Here is a 21,896-nt window from a genome sequence, read left to right on the forward strand (position 1 = left end):
CGTTCTGGAGGTCTGTTCTTAACCTGAAACTGTTCTTAACCTGAAGCACCACTTTTGCTAATGGGGCGTCCTGCGCCACTGCTGCACAATTTCTGTTCTCATCCTGAAGCAAAGTTCTTAATCCGAGGTACTATTTCTGGGTTAGCGGAGTCTGTAACCTGAAGCGTCTGTAACCTGAAGCGTATGTAACCCAAGGTACCACTGTACCTTGAATTTGACCCAATAACAAACTGAAGCTATTGAGGATCTTTGAGGAGGAGTGTAATATACTGAATTTTACTTCTGTCGGCAATCACAGAATCATAAAATCCGCATTGGGCTCATCTAGTCCAACCCCCTGCAATGTATGAATCTCAGCTAAAGCATCCATGACAGGTGGCCATCAAACCTCTGCTTACAAACATCCAAGGAAGGGGAGTCTACCACCTCTCATGGGAGTTTGTTCCACTGCCGAACAGCTCTTACTGTCAGAAAGTTTCCCCAAATGTTTAGTAGAAATCTCTTTTCTTGTAAATTGAAGCCATTGGTTAGCATCCAGAGCAGGAGAAAACAAGCATGCTCCCTCTTCCATGTGATAGCCCTTAAGATATTTGAAAATGGCTATACTATCTCCTCTCAGTCTCCTCTTTCAGGCTAAACATACCCAACTCCCTTAACCATTCCTCATAAGACTTAGTTTCTAGACACTTGATCTTCTTGGTCACCCTTCCTTTCCACATGTTCCAGCTTGCCAATAACCTTCTTAAATAGCAGTGCCCAGAACTGGACACAGTATTCCAGGTGTGGTCTCATCAAGGCAGAATATAACAGGACTGTGATTTCCCTCAATCTGGATACAAGACTTCTGTTGCTGTAGCCTAGTTGTCCCCAATCTTATATCTGTGCAACTGGTTATTCCTTCCTAAGTGTAGAACCTTAAATTTATCTCTGTTAAAATTCATTTTGTTCAATCTGTTAAAGTATCTTCAATCTCAATTCTGTTTTCTGTGGCATTAGCTACCCCTCCCAGTTTGGTGTCATTTGCAAATTGGATGAGCACCTTCTCAATTTCTTCATCCAAGTCATTTATAAAGATGTTGAGCAGCTATGCACCCAGAACATAACCCTTCAGCACTCCACTTGTCACTTTTTTCCAGGATGGTGAGGAAACATTAGTAAGCACTCTTTGGGTTTGGTCTGCCAGCCAGCTGCAAATCCACCTAATGGTTATTTCTTCCAGCTCACGTTACCAACTTCTCTGAAAGTGCATCATGGGGAACTTTGTCAAAAGCCTTACTGAAATAAAATACACTACATCCACTGCTGCTCCTGATCCATCAAGCTTGTAACTCCTTCAAAAAAAAGAAAAGAGGTTCACGTGGCTTGATTTATTTTTGAGAAACCCATGCTGGGTCCTGGTAATCACAGCATCCTTTTGTAGGCGCTTTCGTTTAATAATCTGCCCTTTCCTGGTATTGATATCAAGCTGACCAGTCTAGCCCCCCCCCCCCCCCGGATTTGGAGATGGAGACGACATTTGCCCACCTTCATTCCACAAGGACCTCACCTGTTCTCCAAGAATTCTCAAATATTAGACAGATTATATCCGCAAGCTCCTTTAGTACCCTTTAAATATTGGAACAGCTGAAGTCTGTCATGACTAATATATCTCTCCTATTTGAATGTTTGATGATCTGATCTAGGAAGACATCGTCCAAGTTTTCAGTCTGGCTTCAAGGTCTATGGCAGGCACACACAGTAAGGTCAATGTTGTTTCCCTTTCCTATAGTTTTTTACCCAGATACTCTCAATCTGTCTTCCATGCTCCAAGTCATAGATCTCTTCACAAGTTGTATACATCATTTGTATATAATGCTACTCCTTCCTTCCTGTTTGGTAAATCCTAGAATCCTAGAATCATAGAGTTCGAAGAGACCACAAGGGCCATCGAGTCCAACCCCCTGCCAAGCAGGAAACACCATCAGAGCACTCCTGACATATGGTTGTCAAGCCTCTGCTTAAAGACCTCCAAAGAAGGAGACTCCACCACACTCCTTGGCAGCAAATTCCACTGTCAAACAGCTCTTACTGTCAGGAAGCTCTTCCTAATGTTTAGGTGGAATCTTCTTTCTTTTAGTTTGGAACCGTTGCTCCGTGTCCGCTTCTCTGGAGCAGCAGAAAACAACCTTTCTCCCTCCTCTATGTGACATCCTTTTATATATTTGAACATGGCTATCATATCACCCCTTAACCTCCTCTTCTCCAGGCTAAACATGCCCAGCTCCCTTAGCCGTTCCTCATAAGGCATTGTTTCCAGGCCTTTGACAATTTTGGTTGCCCTCCTCTGGACACGTTCCAGTTTGTCAGTGTCCTTCTTGAACTGTGGTGCCCAGAACTGGACACAGTACTCCAGGTGAGGTCTGACCAGAGCAGAATACAGTGGCACTATTACTTCCCTTGATCTAGATGCAATACTCCTATTGATGCAGCCCAGAATTGCATTGGCTTTTTTAGCTGCCGTGTCACACTGTTGGCTCATGCCAAGTTTGTGGTCAACCAAGACTCCTAGATCCTTTTCACATGTACTGCTCTCAAGCCAGGTGTCACCCATCTTGTATTTCTGCCTCTCATTTTTTTTGCCCAAGTGCAGTACTTTACATTTCTCCCTGTTAAAATTAATCTTGTTTGTTTTGGCCCAGTTCTCTAATCTGTCAAGGTCGTTTTGAAGTGTGATCCTGTCCTCTGGGGTGTTAGCCACCCCTCCCAGTTTGGTGACATCTGCAAATTTGATCAGGATCCTTTTTGAATAGGTTAAACCACTCAATTTCTACATTCCAGTCATGACTCTCATACCAGATTTCAGTAATGCCTATTATGTCATATTCATCATCCTGTATTAAGAGCTCAAATTTGTCCTGCTTGTTTCCTTTACACTGTGCTTTAGTATAGAAATAACTGAAAGCACAAGTTATTCCCTCCAACTGCTAGCTTCTTGTGGTTTTCTGCAGGTTTCTGTAGGATGATCTCAGTTTCCTGTGCCTCAGTGAAACCATTATCTCCAGTACCAGGTGTTCCCCTGTTGTCGTGCTGCAGCATTCTGGACCAAGCTGAAGGGTTGCAGTAATTCAGTCTTGAAGTTACCAATGCTTGGACCATTGTGGTCAAGCTATTCTTCTCCAGCAGACTAGGTCTTTCCCCTAAAAAATAATGTCAAAAATTAGGGGGCGTCTTATACATGGGGCCATCTCCCCCCATTTTCTTAAATCTGAGTCCCCCAAAATAGGGGGCATCTTATACATGGGGGCATCTTATAGATGGAAAAATATGGAACTTTGTGATGTGTGACACAGTGATGTCCCAAATCCCTAACCTGTTTTCAGTGTCAAGGTCAGTTCTGAAACATGTCAGGCAACCATTAGAGAATGAGAATTTTATATCATGATTTCCAAGTAAGGAGACATGGCTTCATGACAGGTGATTCCTAATACCTCCTGTTTTTAGAAATGTAAGTGCTTAAAGCTGATATTGCATGAGGCTTCCTTGCTATTTTGCATGACGCATTGCATTTTAAAAGATAGTTTTGCCACATGAACCTCCGTCTTTCCCATGAATGGTTTCCCAGGCCACACCTCCTGCTTCCAGTTGCCATTTTGCAGCAATGATGCAAATGTGCGATGTCTGCTGTGCTTTCATTAGAAAATATTATTAGTAAAGCATTCTCTGTATGTTTTAGTTGGCCTTTTATGTGGTTTGGGAGTTGGAAATGAAGAAAGTCAACATCAAGCGACCAGCCAACCTGCTGTACCTTCCAAAGAGTGCACAGACTTCTATGTTAAAGAACTGCTTCCCCATATGTTGCTCATATGGCTCTGTATTGACTTTCTCTCTGTGTGTGACATCTTTAAAGGCAGTTTCAATCGTCCAAGGCATAAATGCATTTGTGGGGCCTTGATTTCACTTTTCTTCATTGTCCAAGTAGAAGGAGTGCAACACTTGCTTTATATTTACCCCTACAGCTTATCTTGAACAGCTGAGGATTTTCCTCCATTTATATTTGGGGCTGTAGTTCAGGTTTCAAGTACTTAATCTAGATCTTGTTCCTTTTACAGTAACCATGTTCTCCCCTAGCTCTGCTATCTTCTTACAGTAGACCAATATTAGGGCCAGAAACGGATTCTAATAACTGCTGACTTTTAGATTTTCTGAGAAAGCAGTCTTTATTACCAGGCGCAATCTGCCTTAATCACTCTGGGGAGAGAAGTCTGGGCTTCCACTTAAAACATCTTAATCTCCCCCCTCCCTTTTTTTTTGTTTCACGTCCATCCTGAAGAAGAGTTTTCTTTAAATCAAAAGTGTTTGTGCTACTTTGTGAATTTTTGTTGGTCCTTGTAAAAAATTTGTTGTTGCTGTTTAGTCGTTTAGTCGTGTCCGACTCTTTGTGACCCCATGGACCAGATGTAAGAAATTAGAACCATATTTTCAGATAGTTCACATTGTCTTCTAATTCTTTACAATGGTCATGCTATCATTTTGCAGGGTCTTCTTTCTGGCTTTTAGCAATTTGGAATTGTGCATTTAGCTTCTTTTTATCCAGAGATGAAGAAGCGGGGATGGGATTCCTGCTAGATAGGCAAGGGGCTCGCTCTCTTCGGGGCAGAGGGGACTGGAGAGGTTGGCAAGGAGCTTTCGAAGCCACATGCAAGTGAACTTGAAGATGCTCCAGATTCTTTGCCAAGGGATGGGAGGTGGGGGCTTACCAAGCAAACAGGGGCCCTTTTCTGCAGTGGTAACTGATGCTGCGGAAGAGCTTCCACAGCTCACAAGCAGAGACCTTTTTAGTTGCATTTTAAACTAACATTTGACTGTTATAATTTTAATCCGGGTTGTAAACTATGCAGTTTATGTGGTTGCTAGGAAATTTTTGTTTAAAAAATAGTTTTTAAATTTTTATACATTATATTTTTAATATTGCTTTGGTCTTGTTTGTAAGCCACCCAAGAAATATTTCTGGATTGGTGGCCAGATACAACTCAACACTATGCAGGCATGCAGTTACCTGTTGATGGTAAAGCTCATGGGGTACGAGCTGTGTCCATATGCAGTAGGAGCCCCAGGTGTTGACTGACTGACTGACTGACACCCAGGAGGGTGACACCCATCCACCTTCCCTCGTCCCCTTAAAGCATGGGCAGGAGACTGGAAAGCAAGGCAGACAATGGAGATCAGGGTGACAATTGTTGCATTGCAAAACATATTTTTCCAGGGAAAGTCCTTTCAAAAGGAGGCAGATACACTCTTTACAGTGCAATCCTATGCATGTTTCTTTTAAGAAACAGTAAGTTCATCTGCGTCTACTCAGAAGTGAGTTCAGTGTCTTTAAAGTGCCTATATATCAGATGGTAGTCCTGGCCTCTATGCTGTCTACACTTCTCACCCTCTAAAATACAACCTCCTAAAATATAACAGCATTATTAACAATCTTTTTGCCCACTGCCACAACCAAGGCATAATAAATTAAGAAAAGTTGATCAAATTAATCAACAGTAAGCATAGCTTTTGCCACTTTGGGCTGTTGCCTGTTATTCAGAACAATAACTGAGTACACGTTCCTGGAAATTGGTGCTCGCTGTCTCTCACAGCTATCGTTTGCAGTAACTTCAGACGCAGGCTCCATGCAGCAGCTGATGCCTCGCTCCTTATTAGTTTGAACCTTGGATTTATTTCATGGAGTGGGCAGGGGTGGGGGTGGGCATTGAAATTCCAGCAGCTGTGCTGCTCCAGGAGGACTGTTTGCACTCCAGCACTATGGATATGTTCAGATGTCTCCTTGGGGCTCTGTCCTGTCAGACACAGAGCATTTTAAATTTTTTTTGCGCAGTCCTCTCCACTGCCAGCTTGGCTACCCCTCCCCCCAATTTCAGTTCATAATTCCTCTGGGGGCAAGCGTTGTGCTGTGTGTTGCTTCATGTCAGGGGGGAGTGTACATCTGTAGCTCTGCCAAAGTCGGGGGTAGAAAAACATTTCAAAAGGGGAGCTGTGGGAGAAAAGTGGCAGGTGGGAAAATGACGCAGCATGTAAAGCAAACCAGCTTAGAAGGCTTTGTTCTCACTCAGCCTGTTCCTGGGATGTCCCACTTCAGACTGCAAGTAGGGATTTGTATGCTTACATTCCTTCATCTCCCGCCAACACTTCACATGACAAAAACTGTCAGGTAGAGAGCTAAGGTAGAACCCTTCTCCCTGACATGCTAGTTTCCTGTGTGCAGGAAGTTGAATTATATTGTTACAGGCTTGGGGGTCCCTTCCAGACCAGGGAGCCTGTGAATGTAGGATTGTGAGAATCTGTGTGAGGGGAACATGCTGAACCAGTTGGCTGGCTTCTTTATAAGGCATTGACTGGCCTTGCTTGGCCCCTTCAGTGTTCTCATCAGCATCTCCCAGAGTGAGCCGTGTGGCCGTCGTGGCAACGAAGGGATGCTGCTCTCCCAGAAGGAGGTAGGCATTTCCTCACCTGCCCACCCTTCACCTGGCTAGATGCCAGGTCCCTCTAGGATGGAGAGCAATGAGCCAAGGAGTTTTGGTTAATGCTGGAAGTCAAAGACCAAGGGACATGACTTGCTCTGTGCTGGACACAAAGCTGAATTGGGGGCTTCCATGGAAATCTAATGGAGAAGCAAGACCCACTGAAGTGCTTAAAAGGTGCAAAGAAAACCGCATCCCCGAAAGACACCACTGGCTCTGCTGAGCTACGTTCCAAGGGAACAACCCCCTGGAGTCGGTTGCCGCTTGAGCTTGGAGTGTGAGCAGCAGGACATTGGCCTTCAGGGCAGCCACACAGCAGTCAGAGGTTTCTATAGGCACATCTCCCAGGCAAGCAAGAGGCACCGTTGCAGTTTGAGGAGACTCTGAAAGAGAGGAGATTCCGACTAAACATCAGGAAGAACTTTCTGAGAGGAAGAGCTGTTTTGCAGTGGAAAGGTCTCCCTTGGGAGGTTGCAAACTCTCCTTCGTTGGAAGTTTTTAAGCAGAGGTTGGATGGCCACCTGTCATGGATGCCTTAGTGGAGATTCTTGCATTGCAGGGGTCCCTTCCAGCTCTACAGTTTTGTGATTCTTTGTTGGTGAATCTGCCGAAAATTTAAGTATTCAAGCAATGAATACTTTTAATCTTGCTTGCTTTAGACACTCTCTGCCCTAACCCTCTGCCCTAGCTACTCATTCTCTGGTGGCAGAAAAACAGGCTCTCTAGTTTGCTCTTTGAGATCACATAGTTTCCTTCCTGCTGTGTTGCTCTGTGAGATGCACATCCACAGCAACATAATATTGTGATTATATGTAGCTGGCTGGAAGATTGCAGAAAGCCTTTTGAGCTGATGTACGCAAGTGGTTTCTTCTGTGCTCTGTCCCATCCTGACAATGCCCCTGTCCTTATTTTGGTGCCATGTAGTGGCTTTGCATGCCAGTGATCCACTATGGTCCATTAGGATATCAGTTGCTCCCACACACCCCTCACAAAACACTCACAAATAACAACAGTTATTGAAGAAGTTGTATTTAAACCCACTTGATCCAAAATTCACCTATGTAGCAAAGGGACAAATGAAGAAAAATGGTAACATCTTCTCCCCACCGGCACTCAGCCAATTGCTAACTCTGCCACAGGTTTTCCTCTCGTTCTGGGGCAGGGCTCCATTTCAGCACATAGCATTGTTGCATGCACAGAGTGCCAGCCCGCCAACCCCTTGAGGATCTCTCTGTAGGACAGCCAGCATTGTATTCTAGCATGTGGCATGATGTTTGCTTTTCCTGCCTGAAGGTCTAAGAGAATACACCCTTTATTTTTCTGCTAGAATAAAGCTGTGTTAGTTCATATACTGTAATGATATAAACATGGATAAAGCAAACATTTGGGAGGCAGAGGAGTCTGCCCAGCACAATGTGCAGCTTTTTGATGAACACAAACCCTGGAAGGTTGTGGGTAATACTGGCTCCATGACAGGAGGCTGCAGCCAGAGTAGGGAAAGAGGGACCCACTGTTCCCAGACTGTCCTCGCTGAGGGATTGTAGACCTAGCAGAAAGTAGGGGTTCAATAGCCCAAAGAGCTCAGCATGCAAATAAACCTCTTGTTTGGTGAGTATCTTCAGGACTTCTTGCAGTTGTCATAGTTCATGTGGATGACGCTTGAGTCTTGCCTCACAACTGGGGGGGGGGCAGGGCAGCAGTCTCTGCAGGGAAGCTGGTCTCATTTGTGAAATGCATCACTAATTTGGGACACCAGCATATTTTTAAAAGCATCAGTTAGTTTGGTCTCCTTTTCCTTCAGTTGCTAGGAGACACCCAGGGACTTTCCTCACTATGCTCCATCTGTGGCCTCATTGGATTTCTGCGTGGACCTTTTCCTTCCCTTTTTTAAAAAAAAGTACATGTAGTCACTTGGCTTAAAGTGCACTGCTGGTAAGACCCCAACACTTGCCTTGCCTAGAGGTATCTCTACAGATAAATTAGGCTGTGCGAATTTGTGTCACGAACCTCCATCCCGAGTCCTTTAAGCACCTAGGGGCACCTGAGCCCCTGAGCAAGAGGCGGCCTACCTCCTTGCTTCTTCCCAGGCACCGTAATACAACTGGCGAAATGGTTGGTTTACCTACCCCTTGACTGTCAGCGCTGAAAGTGTGACTGACATCTGTGAGGAAGAAAGGGAGGCTCTGAGGAGACACTCAGCTTCAGATTCCTTAGCACCTGTCGAGGGCCAATAGGAGACCTGCAAAAACTGGAACATCTCATCTGGCTCTCAAAGACCATCATGGTGGGCTTGGCGGAAGCCATAGTCCTTGGTGATGGATAGGTTTTCTTTTTCTTAAGATAATCCTTCTTTGCTTTCTTTTTGTTTTCTTCATTTTTATTTCTTTAATTTTTAAAAATCTTTTCTGCTTTATTGCTCATAATTGTATCTTTACACCATAACTTTACATCTGTTTCCAAAGTATATTTATATTCGTTATTATCACCAACCCTAAATCATCAAATGTTACATACACACGCATAAAAAGAAGGAAAGATGCAATTTTTAAAATCATATTATTCATAAATAAATGACTTCCCGTCCCTTTCCATTTTGTGCTAGTAAACTTATTGCCTATATTTATCTATTTTCTTATTATTTAAGATATTGCCGTTTCTATGTGTTTACCTTTTGATATTTATTATCTACAGAAATTACTCAAAGGCCGCTACCGTTTTCAGATTGGAGCAACTACTTTTTAAATATTCCTTAAAACATTTCCAATTTGAAACAAACTCCTGCTTGGATTTATATTTAATTCTTTCTGATAAATAATCTAACTTGACATATTCTGTCAGTTTCAATGTCCAATCAAATCTGGTGGGCATGTATCCACTTTTCCAAGGTGTAGATATTATAACCCTCGCAGCCGTGGCAGCATACAAAAAGATTTTCCTTTTTCTAACTTACACTTTAATCAACTGTTTTGGGGGTTTTTTGTTTTTTTTTATATTTTTACTGTATTTATATTCAGTGTTAGCTGCCCTGAGCCTGGGCTGGGGAGGGCGGAGTATTAATAATAATAATAATAATAATAATAATAATAATAATAATAATATCATCTTTTGGGGAATTTCCAAACCAGTAATGCCCAGTAAAAATGATTCTGGTTTTGGTTTTTTTTAATATTCACTTTCAATATTCTTTTAAGTTCAAGACAAATATCATTCCAGAATGGTTTAATCTTTTTGCATGTCCACCACATAATGCAATGTAGTTCCATCAGGCTCTCCACATCTCCAGCAATTGTTTGCAAGGTTTTTATACATCTTAGCTAGTTTGCAAGGTGTCAAATGCCAGCGATAGAACATCTTTTGGAGGTTTTCCCTTGTGGTATCTCTATATTGTGGCCAAAATCCTGGGCCCATCTAATCATAGTTGGTTTAACCTCCTTCTCCTTGACTTCCCAGTCAAGGAGGAGTCAGCATGTTTTCGAGAGAACTTTGGTTTTGGTCTTGATTAAATGTATTTCAAATCTTGAGTTTTCTAGAGCGAAGCCTTTTCCTTTGTCAACTTTAAATCTCTCAAATAATTGGAAATATTGGAACCAGTCAGCAATGTATTCTCTCACTTCTTCAAATTTCTTCAATTTTAACTGGTTCTCCTCTTCTTTCAATAGAACTTGGTATGTCGGCCAATTTCCCTCTGTATTTTTTCTTTTTACTGCTAGTAACTCAATTGGAGATATCCACCAAGGTACTTTAAGTTGTAAGAGATCTTTATATTTTTCCCAGATCTTTATATTTTTCCTCATTTCTTTCAATAATTCTTTCATGAATTTCCACGAGATGTTATCAAACACTTTTTCAGCTTCAACTAACATAATCACAGCAGGTTTATCTATTTTAAAGTCCAAGTATTCCAACACATGAATAACACACATCTAAGATTTTCCTTCATGTGACGTCCAGGTAGAAATCCAGTCTGATCTCTAAGTATCAGTTCTTGGAGAGTTGTTTTGACCCTGGAGGCTAAGACGTCTGCAAACGTTTTGTAGTCATTGTTTAGAAGTGCAATATGATCGGTCTATAATTAGCTATGTTTGTTAAATCAACTTGTTTTGGGATAAGCATAATGTAACTTTCTTCCAGGGACGCGGGTGGTGCTGTGGGTTAAACCACAGAGCCTAAGACTTGCCGATCAGAAGGTCAGCGGTTCGAATCCCTGTGACAGGGTGAGCTCCCATTGCTCGGTCCGAGCTCCTGCCAACCTAGCAGTTTGAAAGTGCAAGTAGATAAATAGGGAACACTCAGGCGGGAAGGTAAACGGCGTTTCTGTGTGCTGCTCTGGTTCACCAGAAGTGGCTTAGTCATGCTGGCCACATGACCTGGAAGCTGTACGCTGGCTCCCTCGGCCAAAAAAGCGAGATGAGCGCCGCAACCCCAGAGTCGGTCACGACTGGACCTAATGGTCAGGGGTCCCTTTAGCTTTACCTTTAACTTTCTTCCACGTGTTTGGGAGAGTTCCATTCATCAATATATCATTCATTAAATATTTTAGGGGAAGGAATAAAATTTCTTCCTTTTTTAATAATAAATTGCTGGGAGCCTATCTGGGCCAGGAGTTTCCCCTATTTTTGATCTTTGTATTGCTTGTTGAACCTCTAGGGACATGATTGGTGAATTTAATGAAGTAATTTTATCCTCTGGGATCAACGATAATTTGCTTTCTTCTAGGTAATTTTTAATTTTATCTATTCCTTCTGGACCTTCTTTGCATAATTCTTTATAATATTTAACAAATTTATTATTAATTTCATTTTGGTCATCTATCCATTTGTCTTCTATTTTGATTTTGTTGATTATTCTTTCTCTAGCTGCCAAACCAAAAGTTTTCCGGACTTATTCCCAAATTCGAAATGTTTGTGATTCAACCATTTAATTTTCCATTCTAGCTCTTCATTTATCAGCATTGAGAATTGGGTTTGAAGAATTTTGATATTTTGTTTGATATTTTCATCATCTTGATGCTTAAATAATTCTCTTTCTTTTTTCTTCAGTTTCTCCCATACTTCAGGTTTTTTTCCTTCATTTTTCTTTTGTATGCATTCTGTTGGATGAAAAAACCCCTAAACACTGCTTTGCTTGCTTCCCAGACAATTTTCACATTGGTTCCTTGATCAGTTCCTTAAATTCATTTCAAAATACTCTTTTGATGTTTGCTTGGCTTTCTGTAAAATCTTTTCATCTTTTAATAAGCTTTCATTCATGCGCCACCTCCTTAATTTCCTCTCTTTTCCTTTTAACAAAATTTCCACCCAACTGTGATCTGAGATGGTTCTGGGATGAATTTCAGATTTTTTGACTTCACTCAACATGTTCTTAGTAATCCAGATTCCATCAGTTCTTCCTGCTGAGTTGTTAGGATCAGAAAAGTGGGTGAACTCCTTTTCCATTGGGTGTTTAAACTTCCATGCATCATTCAGACAAATTAAATCTATTAATTGGAAGAAAGTATTTGGTAATTTATTTTGTTTGCTATGTTTTTTTTTCTTCTGTCCTAATCCGGTTGGGTAACTCCATTAAAGTTGCCTAAAAGAATAATTTTGTCCTAGATAATCCATTATTTTTTCTTCCATTATTTCCTTCCTTTTTGTTTTCTTTAGAAGAGAAAAAGAGAGAGGATTGTTAGGTCCTGTGGCTTCTGTTCCCTCAAGGGCAGCTTCCTTCTAGTGCAACGTGTCTGCCAGAGGGCAGGTAGTGCAGGCCGAAGATGCCCACTTTAGGCTGGGCTGTCAGATTCCGTCAGCATTCCCCAGTGTGGAATAAGGGGGACCAGTGGTCTAACTTCTTCTAATGCAGCTTCCTGTGTTCCCAGGTGAAGACTGGCAAAATTCATGCCACACTCTCTAAATATAACGCTCCTGAACAAACTAACTATTGTCAATGCTAAAAAAAAATTTTTTGGCAGTAAGGTGCTCTCTGAATCCTATGCCATAAAACCTTATCAACATTCAGCACAGCCAGATTCAACACACCCAGGGAAGATTCTGGAGCAGATCATTAAGCAAACAGTCTGTGAGCACCTAGAAAGGAATACTGTGATCACCAATAGTCAGCATGGATTTCTGAAAAATAAGTCATGTCAGACTAACCTGATCTCGTTTTTTGACAGAATTACAAGCCTGGTAGATGAAGGGAATGCAGTGGATGTAGCCTACCTTGATTTCAGCAAGGCATTTGACAAGGTGCCCCATGATATTCTTGTAAAGAAGCTGGTAAAATGTGGACTTGACTATGCTACCACTCAGTGGATTTGTAACTGGCTGACTGACCGAACCCAAAGGGTGCTCATCAATGGTTCCTCTTCATCCTGGAGAAGAGTGACTAGTGGGGTGCCACAGGGTTCTGTCTTGGGCCCGGTCTTATTCAACATCTTTATCAACGACTTGGATGATGGACTCAAGGGCATCCTGATCAAATTTGCAGATGACACCAAACTGGGAGGGGTGGCTAACACCCCAGAGGACAGGATCACACTTCAAAACGACCTTGACAGATTAGAGAACTGGGCCAAAACAAACAAGATGAATTTTAACAGGGAGAAATGTAAAGTATTGCACTTGGGCAAAAAAAAATGAGAGGCACAAATACAAGATGGGTGACACCTGGCTTGAGAGCAGTACATGTGAAAAGGATCTAGGAGTCTTGGTTGACCACAAACTTGACATGAGCCAACAGTGTGACGCGGCAGCTAAAAAAGCCAATGCAATTCTGGGCTGCATCAATAGGAGTATTGCATCTAGATCAAGGGAAGTAATAGTGCCACTGTATTCTGCTCTGGTCAGACCTCACCTGGAGTACTGTGTCCAGTTCTGGGCACCACAGTTCAAGAAGGACACTGACAAACTGGAACGTGTCCAGAGGAGGGCAACCAAAATGGTCAAAGGCCTGGAAACAATGCCTTATGAAGAACGGCTAAGGGAGCTGGGCATGTTTAGCCTGGAGAAGAGGAGGTTAAGGGGTGATATGATAGCCATGTTCAAATATATAAAAGGATGTCACATAGAGGAGGGAGAAAGGTTGTTTTCTGCTGCTCCAGAGAAGCGGACACGGAGCAATGGATCCAAACTACAAGAAAGAAGATTCCACCTAAACATTAGGAAGAACTTCCTGACAGTAAGAGCTGTTCGACAGTGGAATTTGCTGCCAAGGAGTGTGGTGGAGTCTCCTTCTTTGGAGGTCTTTAAGCAGAGGCTTGATATCAGTAGTGCTCTGATGGTGTTTCCTGCTTGGCAGGGGGTTGGACTCGATGGCCCTTGTGGTCTCTTCCAACTCTATGATTCTATGGTTCAGATGGGCAGGGTATAAATAAAACAATAATAATGATAATAATAATAATCAGTTAACATGTGGACAACAACTTCTACAATTTGGTAGAAGGAGGTTTGCCAAGCAACACACGATATGACAGTTCACAGATATTAAAGAGAGAGCTTTCTATCCCCACCTGAGATGCTTCCTAATATGTGTGCTCCAAACATAACCTTTGCTATTTTTAACTTGTAAAGGAGAGTTCAGGAAAATAGTTTTTCTTGCCCACCATCTTTACTAAATTATTATTTCTGAGCAAACCTCTGCTTTTGCTGTTTGGATAAATCATGTCAGGGAATAATGCTTTCTCTATAAATTATTTTTATTTATTTACAAAGACAGCCCTGTATATTAGGAAAGAGGCATGTAGGCCTTCAATATGAAGTGATAGCTCAGTTGCAGGGGTTTATGTATCTGCTCATAAATGTCAGCTGCAAGCCTGGAATTCCTCTGGCAAGCAGATGCAACTAGAGTGGCTTTTGTTGCCACAGTGTCTTGGCCAGGCATGTGCTCCCTTTGTGGCCTATAAAAAAATCGAGTTCCTTTCTTTCCCAAATAAAGGGTCCATATGCAACTCCCTTACTCATGAGGTTACCATAGACTCATTAAAGGTTGACAGCTCCATGGTGGTGGACAGCTGTAGTGTGTAATGTTACACACTAATGTGATTTATAAGGCTTCTTCACATTTTGGGGCTGCTATGAATAGCTTTTATGGTGTGATAATTAGAACCTTAACAGTCATTTGGCATTGGAAGTAAACTTTGATTGTATGCCTTCTATGTGGATCATCAAAACTCCACTCATTCCCAGCACTGGCAGCGCTGATAAGATGACAATGTACAACACAGGCTTTGAGTCTCAAACCACATGCTCAGGGGAAATTCTCTGACTTCCTTTGGGCTTGAGGATTCAAACCCTACAGCCCAGTCTTAAAATGCATGACTGTGCCTGTGGCCCCAGGGATCCTTCATCCTCATGCAATGTCCTCAGGGCAATATCCACCCAAAGTTATAACACATTTAAGTTTTGCTGAATTCAAATGGAGCATTGATGACTATCACAAACCTTTCCTACAGAGATCAGTGGGATTTAAAAGTGCATAGACTTGCCTGAATTGTGCCTTCATCATTAATGGCTCCTCTTATGGGAAATGTGTTTATGCCAGCACACCACTAACAGTTCTCTATACATCCTGCTTTATGAGCAGATTTTGCAAGTGGGACAAGTCTTGAGAGCATAGCTGCCAACATTTCCCTTTCTTAAAGGGAAATTCCCTTATTCCAAATAGGATTCCTCGCAAGAAAATGGAAAAGTTGACAGCTATGCTTAAGATTGAAGGCAGGCAAAACATTGAAAGAGTGCTGGAAGTAGTTAGATATTGCTGATGCCCTCCAGATGCATGCACATTTTTCTGACTTAGGGAAAACACCAAAGAGTTTTTCAAGGTTTTTGTGTGTGGGTTAACTGAACTGGGGAAAAGCAGAGCTTTGGTAGGAGCCCAAGGTTCCCCTCACCCAGTAACTGCTTCAGCTTTTTGAAATTGGCCGCCTGAAAGTCCAGAGTGCATGTCTGACTACTCTCAGCTTTCCCTTGCCTCTGTATCATGAAACTTCCTCCCATGTTTCCAGGTACTTCCGCTTCATCTTTCAGTCCCCCCCCCCCCATTGTTAAGGACTTCTTGGTACTTCCATCTTCTGGGAAATGAAATTGTCAGTGAATTTCATAGAATCATAGAGTTGGAAGAGACCACAAGGGCCATCGAGTCCAACCCCCTGCCAAGCAGGAAGCACCATCAGAGCACTCCTGACATATGGTTGTCAAGCCTCTGCTTAAAGACCTCCAAAGAAGGAGACTCTACCACACTCCTTGGCAGCAAATTCCACTGTCAAACAGCTCTTACTGTCAGGAAGTTCTTCCTAATGTTTAGGTGGAATCTTCTTTCTTGTAGTTTGGATCCATTGCTCCGTGTCCGCTTCTCTGGAGCAGCAGAAAACAACCTTTCTCCCTCCTCTGTGTGACATCCTTTTATATATTTGAACATGGCTATCATATCACCCCTTAACCTCCTCTTCTCCAGGCTAAACATGCCCAGCTCCCTTAGCCGTTCCTCATAAGGCATCGTTTCCAGGCCTTTGACCATTTTGGTTGCCCTCCTCTGGACACATTCCAGTTTGTCAGTGTCCTTCTTGAACTGTGGTGCCCAGAACTGGACACAGTACTCCAGGTGAGGTCTGACCAGAGCAGAATAAAGTGGCACTATTACTTCCCTTGATCTAGATGCTATACTCCTATTGATGCAGCCCAGAATTGCATTGGCTTTTTTAGCTGCCGCGTCACACTGTTGGCTCATGTCAAGTTTGTGGTCAACCAAGACTCCTAGATCCTTTTCACATGTACTGCTCTCAAGCCAGGTGTCACCCATCTTGTATTTGTGCCTCTCATTTTTTTTTGCCCAAGTGCAATACTTTACATTTCTCCCTGTTAAAATTCATCTTGTTTGTTTTGGCCCAGTTCTCTAATCTGTCAAGGTCGTTTTGAAGTGTGATAGTCAAGACCACATTTTACCAGCTTCTTTACAAGAATATCATGGGGCACCTTGTCAAATGCCTTGCTGAAATCAAGGTAGGCTACATCCACTGCATTCCCTTCATCTACCAGGCTTGTAATTCTATCAAAAAAACGAGATCAGGTTAGTCTGACATGACTTATTTTTCAGAAATCCATGCTGACTATTGGTGATCACAGCATTCCTTTCTAGGTGCTCACAGACTGTTTGCTCCAGAATCTTCCCTGGTATAGATATCAGACTGACTGGGCGGCATTTTTTGGGTCCTCTCTTTTCCCCTTTTTGAAAATAGAGACAACATTTGCCCACCTCCAGTCTGCCGGGACTTCGCCTGTTCTCCAGGAATTTTCAAAGATGACTGCCAGTGGTTCTGAGATCACATCTGCCAGTTCTTTTAATACTCTTGGATGCAGTTCATCTGGCCCTGGAGACTTGAATACATCTAAACTAGCCAAGTATTCTTGTACTATCTCCTTAGTTATTCTGGGCTGTGTTTCCTCTGCTGAATCATTTGCTCCAAATTCTTCAGGTCGGGCATTGTTTTCTTTATCGGAGAAGACTGAGGCAAAGAAGGCATTGAGGAGTTCAGCCCTTTCTGTGTCCCCTGTTTGCATTTCACCATCTTCTCCTCTGAGTCACCCCACTGTTTCTTTGTTCTTCCTTTTGCTACGGACATACCCATAAAAGCCTTTTTTGTTGCTTTTAACCTCTCTAGCAAGCCTGAGTTCATTCTGTGCTTTAGCTTTTCTGACTTTGTGTCTACACGTGCTGGCTATTTGTTTGAATTCCTCTTTGGTGGTTTCCCCCCTTTTCCATTTTTTGTACACATCCTTTTTTAATCTTAACTCAGTTAAAAGTTCTTTAGATAGCCACCCTGGCTTCTTTAGGCACCTTCCATGTTTCCGTCTCATTGGTATTGCCTGAAGTTGTGCTTTTAGTATCTCCCTCTTAACAAACTGCCAGACATCATGAACTCCCTTTCCTTTTAGTATTACTGTCCATGGGATCTCACCCAGCACTTCCCTAAGTTTTATGAAGTCGGCTTTCTTAAAGTCAAGAAATTGAGTCCTAGTATGCTTGGCTGCTCCTTTCCGCTGTATAGTAAACTTCAGAAGAGCATGATCACTCGCGCCTAATGTTCCTTCCACTTCTACCCCACTAACCAGGTCATCAACATTGGTTAGGACCAGATCTAAAATGGCTGTCCCTCTTGTTGCTTCTCCCACTTTCTGGACAACGAAGTTGTCTGCAAGGCCAGTGAGGAATCTGTTTGACCTTATGCTCTTGGCTGAGTTTGACATCCAGCAAATATCCGGGTAATTTCTGGGTAATTGAAGTCCCCCATTACTACTATCTCCCTTCCTTTTGCATGCTTGGCCATCTGTTCCAGGAAGGCATCATCTATGTCCTCCGTTTGGCTTGGGGATCTATAGTAAACTCCCACAATAAGGTCCCTGTTATTCTTCTCTCCCTTAATTTTGACCCAAATGCTCTCACTTTGGCTTTGAGGTTCTAAATCTTGGATCTCTTCACAGGTATACACATCCCTGACATATAACGCTACTCCTCCTCCTTTCTTGTCTGGTCTGTTTCTCTGAAATAGATTGTATCCCTCCATTATTACATTCCAGTCGTGGGACTTATCCCACCAGGTTTCAGTGATGCCTATTATGTCATATTTAGTTTGCTGTACCAAGAGCTCAAGCTCATCTTGTTTATTTCCCATGCTTTGCGCATTAGTGTACAGACATTGAAGTCCATTCATCATTCCCCCGTGTCTCTTATTTAAGGATTTTTTCCTCCCACCACTAGGTCTGCGTGCTGTTTGCTCCATTTGGTCTATGACATTTGGATGATCATCTTCATCAATTGATAGACTCCTATTTTCGGGAGCACTGTCTCCCTCCCCCACATTAGTCAGTTTAAAGCCCTCCTGATGAGGTTTCTGAGATTTTTGGCCAAAACATTCCTTCCAACCGTTGTGAGGTGCAGCCCATCGCTTGCCAGAAGTCCATCTTCAAGAAACTGCAGTCCGTGATCTAAGAATCCAAACCGTTCCTGTTTACACCATTTGCGAAGGCAGCTGTTCACTTCCACTATTTTTCCCTCTCTCCCTGTGCCACGTCGTTCAACTGGGAGGACAGATGAGATGACAATTTGTGCATTTAATTGCTTCAGTTTCCTGCCCAGAGCCTCGTAGTCTCTTTTGATCTTCTGGAGGCTATTGCTTGCAGTGTCATTGGTTCCCACATGAACCAAGAGGAAGGGGTATTTGTCAGTGGGTTTTATGATTCCTTGCAGTCGTTCAGTTACATCTTGGATCTTAGCCCCGGGGAGACAGCACACTTCCCGAGACATCTTGTCAGGCCCACAGATCACTGCTTCTGTTCCCCTCAGTAGGGAATCCCCTATCACCACTACACGCCTCCTCTTAGGTCTAGTCGGGGTTCTTCCGTGAGCTGTCCATTCCAAGGTCGCCTGCACATTCCCTGAGGACTGACTTTGCTGCTCGTCTTCATATACCTGATCGACTGTAATGAGGGAGAGATCCTCAAATGGAGTCTGCTCTTCGTCTTCCATGCTAGGGGAGAGGACCTCAAAGCGACTGTGTATTTCTAAACAATCAGAACGAACCCTGGGCCTCCTACTTCTTTGAGTCACGTTTCTCCATATATCTGGCTCCTGTGTTGGTGAACTAGCCTCCTTCTCCGGGGAGTCCCCTGTCTTCTCCTTGGTGGAGACGGTGTGCTCTGTTGCTTCCAAGAAGAGCTCCAGCTCTCTAATTCTTTGGAGCGTAGCTACACGTTCCTCCAGTTGCTGGACTTTGTCTTTTAAGAGGGCAACCAACATGCAATTGCTGCAGGTAAAGCTGCAAACATTGTGGCAAACATTGTGGCAAACATTGTGCAGGAACCGCAGGCGACTGCAGCTGTTCCCTCACTCTCCATCTTGAGAACGTGTCGTTGGGGGTGACTACAGCGGTCCTCCATCATAAAAAGTGTGAAGACAGGACAAATAACTCCCCCCCCAAAAAACCTAGGTCTCCCCCAACAAACTTTTGAGACTAGCTCCCCTAAATCTAAAAGATGGATCAAACTGCGCGCGCCGCTAGGTGAGCGCCACTGCCCTGCAAGCTCTGGACCTTACATTCTTGGCAGAGTTCGAGTTTCAACAGATCAGGGAAGTTGAAGCCTCCCATGACTACTATATCTCTCCTTTTTGAATGTTTCTTAATCTGCTCTCGGAAGGCATCATCCAAATCTGCAGTCTAGCTTGGCGATCTATGGCAGACTCCCACAGTAAGGTCACTGCTGTTTCCCTCCTACAGTTTTGATCCATGTACTCTCAATCTGCCTTCCATGCTATACGTCAGGCATAATGCCACCAAAAACATTTGGTTTGATTGTTGCCACTAATCAAATCTCATCTTTTGCCTTGCAGTGTCGTCCATCCAGAGGCCGAAAAAGAGGCTACTGCTGGTGCGTGGATAAATATGGGCAGCGACTCCCTGGATATGATGGGAAGGGGAAAGGAGATGTCCATTGCTACAATCTAGAAAGCAAATGAGGGATATCCACCACCTTCTGTGGAATCTGCGTGTGGCATTTTAACTATCAGAAGCCTTGGAATGACTGGGCTGCAGCATAGACTGTGCTAGACTTGGGAGCTCAGAGTTTTGTCCCTTCTTATACTGCAGGGAGTCAGTCTCTGTGGTCTCTGCAGCTGCAACCTGACACACTTCTGGCTTTCCATCTTGCCACACAAGGAGTTCTGAAATCCCAACTAAATCTGCACTATGGATACCCAGAAAAAAATTTAAACGGCTAAAAGGCACTTCAGAATGGATTCAGGGAGTCTCCACTGACTTTGTGTTTTTTTGTGTGTTTTTTAATTAACAGCCTGTGACCAATTTGATGCCGAAAGATAACTCTCCTTCTGTGTTGAAGAATTTATAGACTGTAAGCTTTGTAAAGATATTAAACATACTGGATAAGACCCAGTCCAAGCTAAGCACTTTTTAAGTTGCCTGGATTTCAGTTGGGGAGTTAAGCATGAGCTCATTTTTATTCCAGTGAAATTACTTATAAGTAATATAGTGTGGAGTGGATCACACCCAAGGTTTCAAAGTAAAAGCATTTTTATTTTGTCTTTATACAGGTCTGACGAGAAACTTTTATCTTCACGGGTAAAATATTTTATTAAAAAGAAAGCTCAAAGAACTTTTTTTTAAAGAAACATGTTTCTACTTGGCTATTTTTTCTGTAAAATATACTGTATTATGAATATTCTGTTAGTCTGTATTTAATATAATTGTTTTTTAATAAACTATTTAAATATAACATAAATGTTATACAATCATTATAGCATATGCTTTCAAATTCTCTTCCCCAGAATACTTTCCAAAGCCTGCATCTATATCTCCAAGATAAGTGTAGTATTCACCCTTTTGATATGTCATAAGTCCATGGAGCAAAAAATGGCAGGGGTTTTGAAAAGCAAGCAGGGAAGCTTATTTTAAGATGAGAGTTATATTTGCCATACTAAGAATATTATTTTGCATTAAGTGCTCTATATGTCTAACTACAATTCAGGAAAGGTGTTCACTCCTAAAGTAACCTTATCTGGGCTAGTTTGATCAGCTCTATCCAAAGTGTTTATAAGATTGATTAAGCCATTAACTAGGCGGATTGGAAAAGGAGGATTTTAGTTACCTCAGAGACAGAGATGAAAATACATGTAAAAAGGTAAAGGGCCCCCTGACAGTTATGTCCAGTCGTGGACGACTCGAGTTGCGGCGCTCATCTTGCTTTACTGGGCGGCTTCCAACAGAATATTAAAATACAATAGTCTATTAAACATCAAAAGCTTCCTCAAACAGGGCTGCCTTCAGATGTCTTCTAAAAGTCTGGTAGTTTTTCTCTTTGACATCTGGTTGGAGGGCGTTCCATGGGGGGGGGCGCCACTACCGAGAAGGCCCTCTGCGTGGTTCCCTGTAACTTTGCTTCTCGCAATGAGGGAACCGCCAGAAGGCCCTCGGTGCTGGACCTCAGTGTCCGGGCAGAACGATGGGGGTGGAGACGCTCCTTCAGCTATACTGGGCCAAGGCCTTTTAGGGCTTTAAAGGTCAACACCAACACTTTGAATTGTGCTTGGAAACGTACTGGGAGCCAATGTAGGTCTCGGTGGCCGTTCCTAGTCACCAGTCTAGCTGCTGAGTTCTGGATTAGTTCTAGTTTCCGGGACATCTTCAAAGGTAGCCCCACGTAGAGCGCATTGCAGTAGTCCAAGCGGGAGATAACCAGAGCATGCACCACTCTGGCGAGACAGTCTATGGGCAGGTAGGTTCTCAGCTGGTGTGCCAGATGGAGCTGGTAGACAGCTGCCCTGGACACAGAATTGACCTGCACCTCCATGGACAGATGTGAGCCCAAAATGACTCCCAGGCTGTGCACCTGGTCCTTCAGGGGCACAGTT

General features: G+C 43.0%; 1 protein-coding gene across 2 annotated transcripts in view; it reads left to right on the forward strand.

Moving 5' to 3' along the window:
- The window catches only part of IGFBP3 (insulin like growth factor binding protein 3), a 36,706-nt gene extending 15,926 nt beyond the window's left edge, over nt 1-20,780 (forward strand). For both annotated transcript variants that reach the window (XM_081881802.1, XM_081881801.1), the window contains one exon: nt 19,863-20,780. In XM_081881802.1, coding sequence (XP_081737928.1) covers nt 19,863-19,988 — 126 coding nt within the window. In that variant the 3' untranslated portion in view covers nt 19,989-20,780. The remainder of the gene's footprint in view (nt 1-19,862) is intronic.
- The last annotated feature ends 1,116 nt before the right edge of the window (nt 20,781-21,896 follow it).

This window comes from Podarcis erhardii, assembly GCF_964252035.2.
Source record: "Podarcis erhardii genome assembly, chromosome: 12".
In the NCBI taxonomy this organism is placed as follows: Eukaryota; Metazoa; Chordata; class Lepidosauria; order Squamata; family Lacertidae; genus Podarcis; species Podarcis erhardii.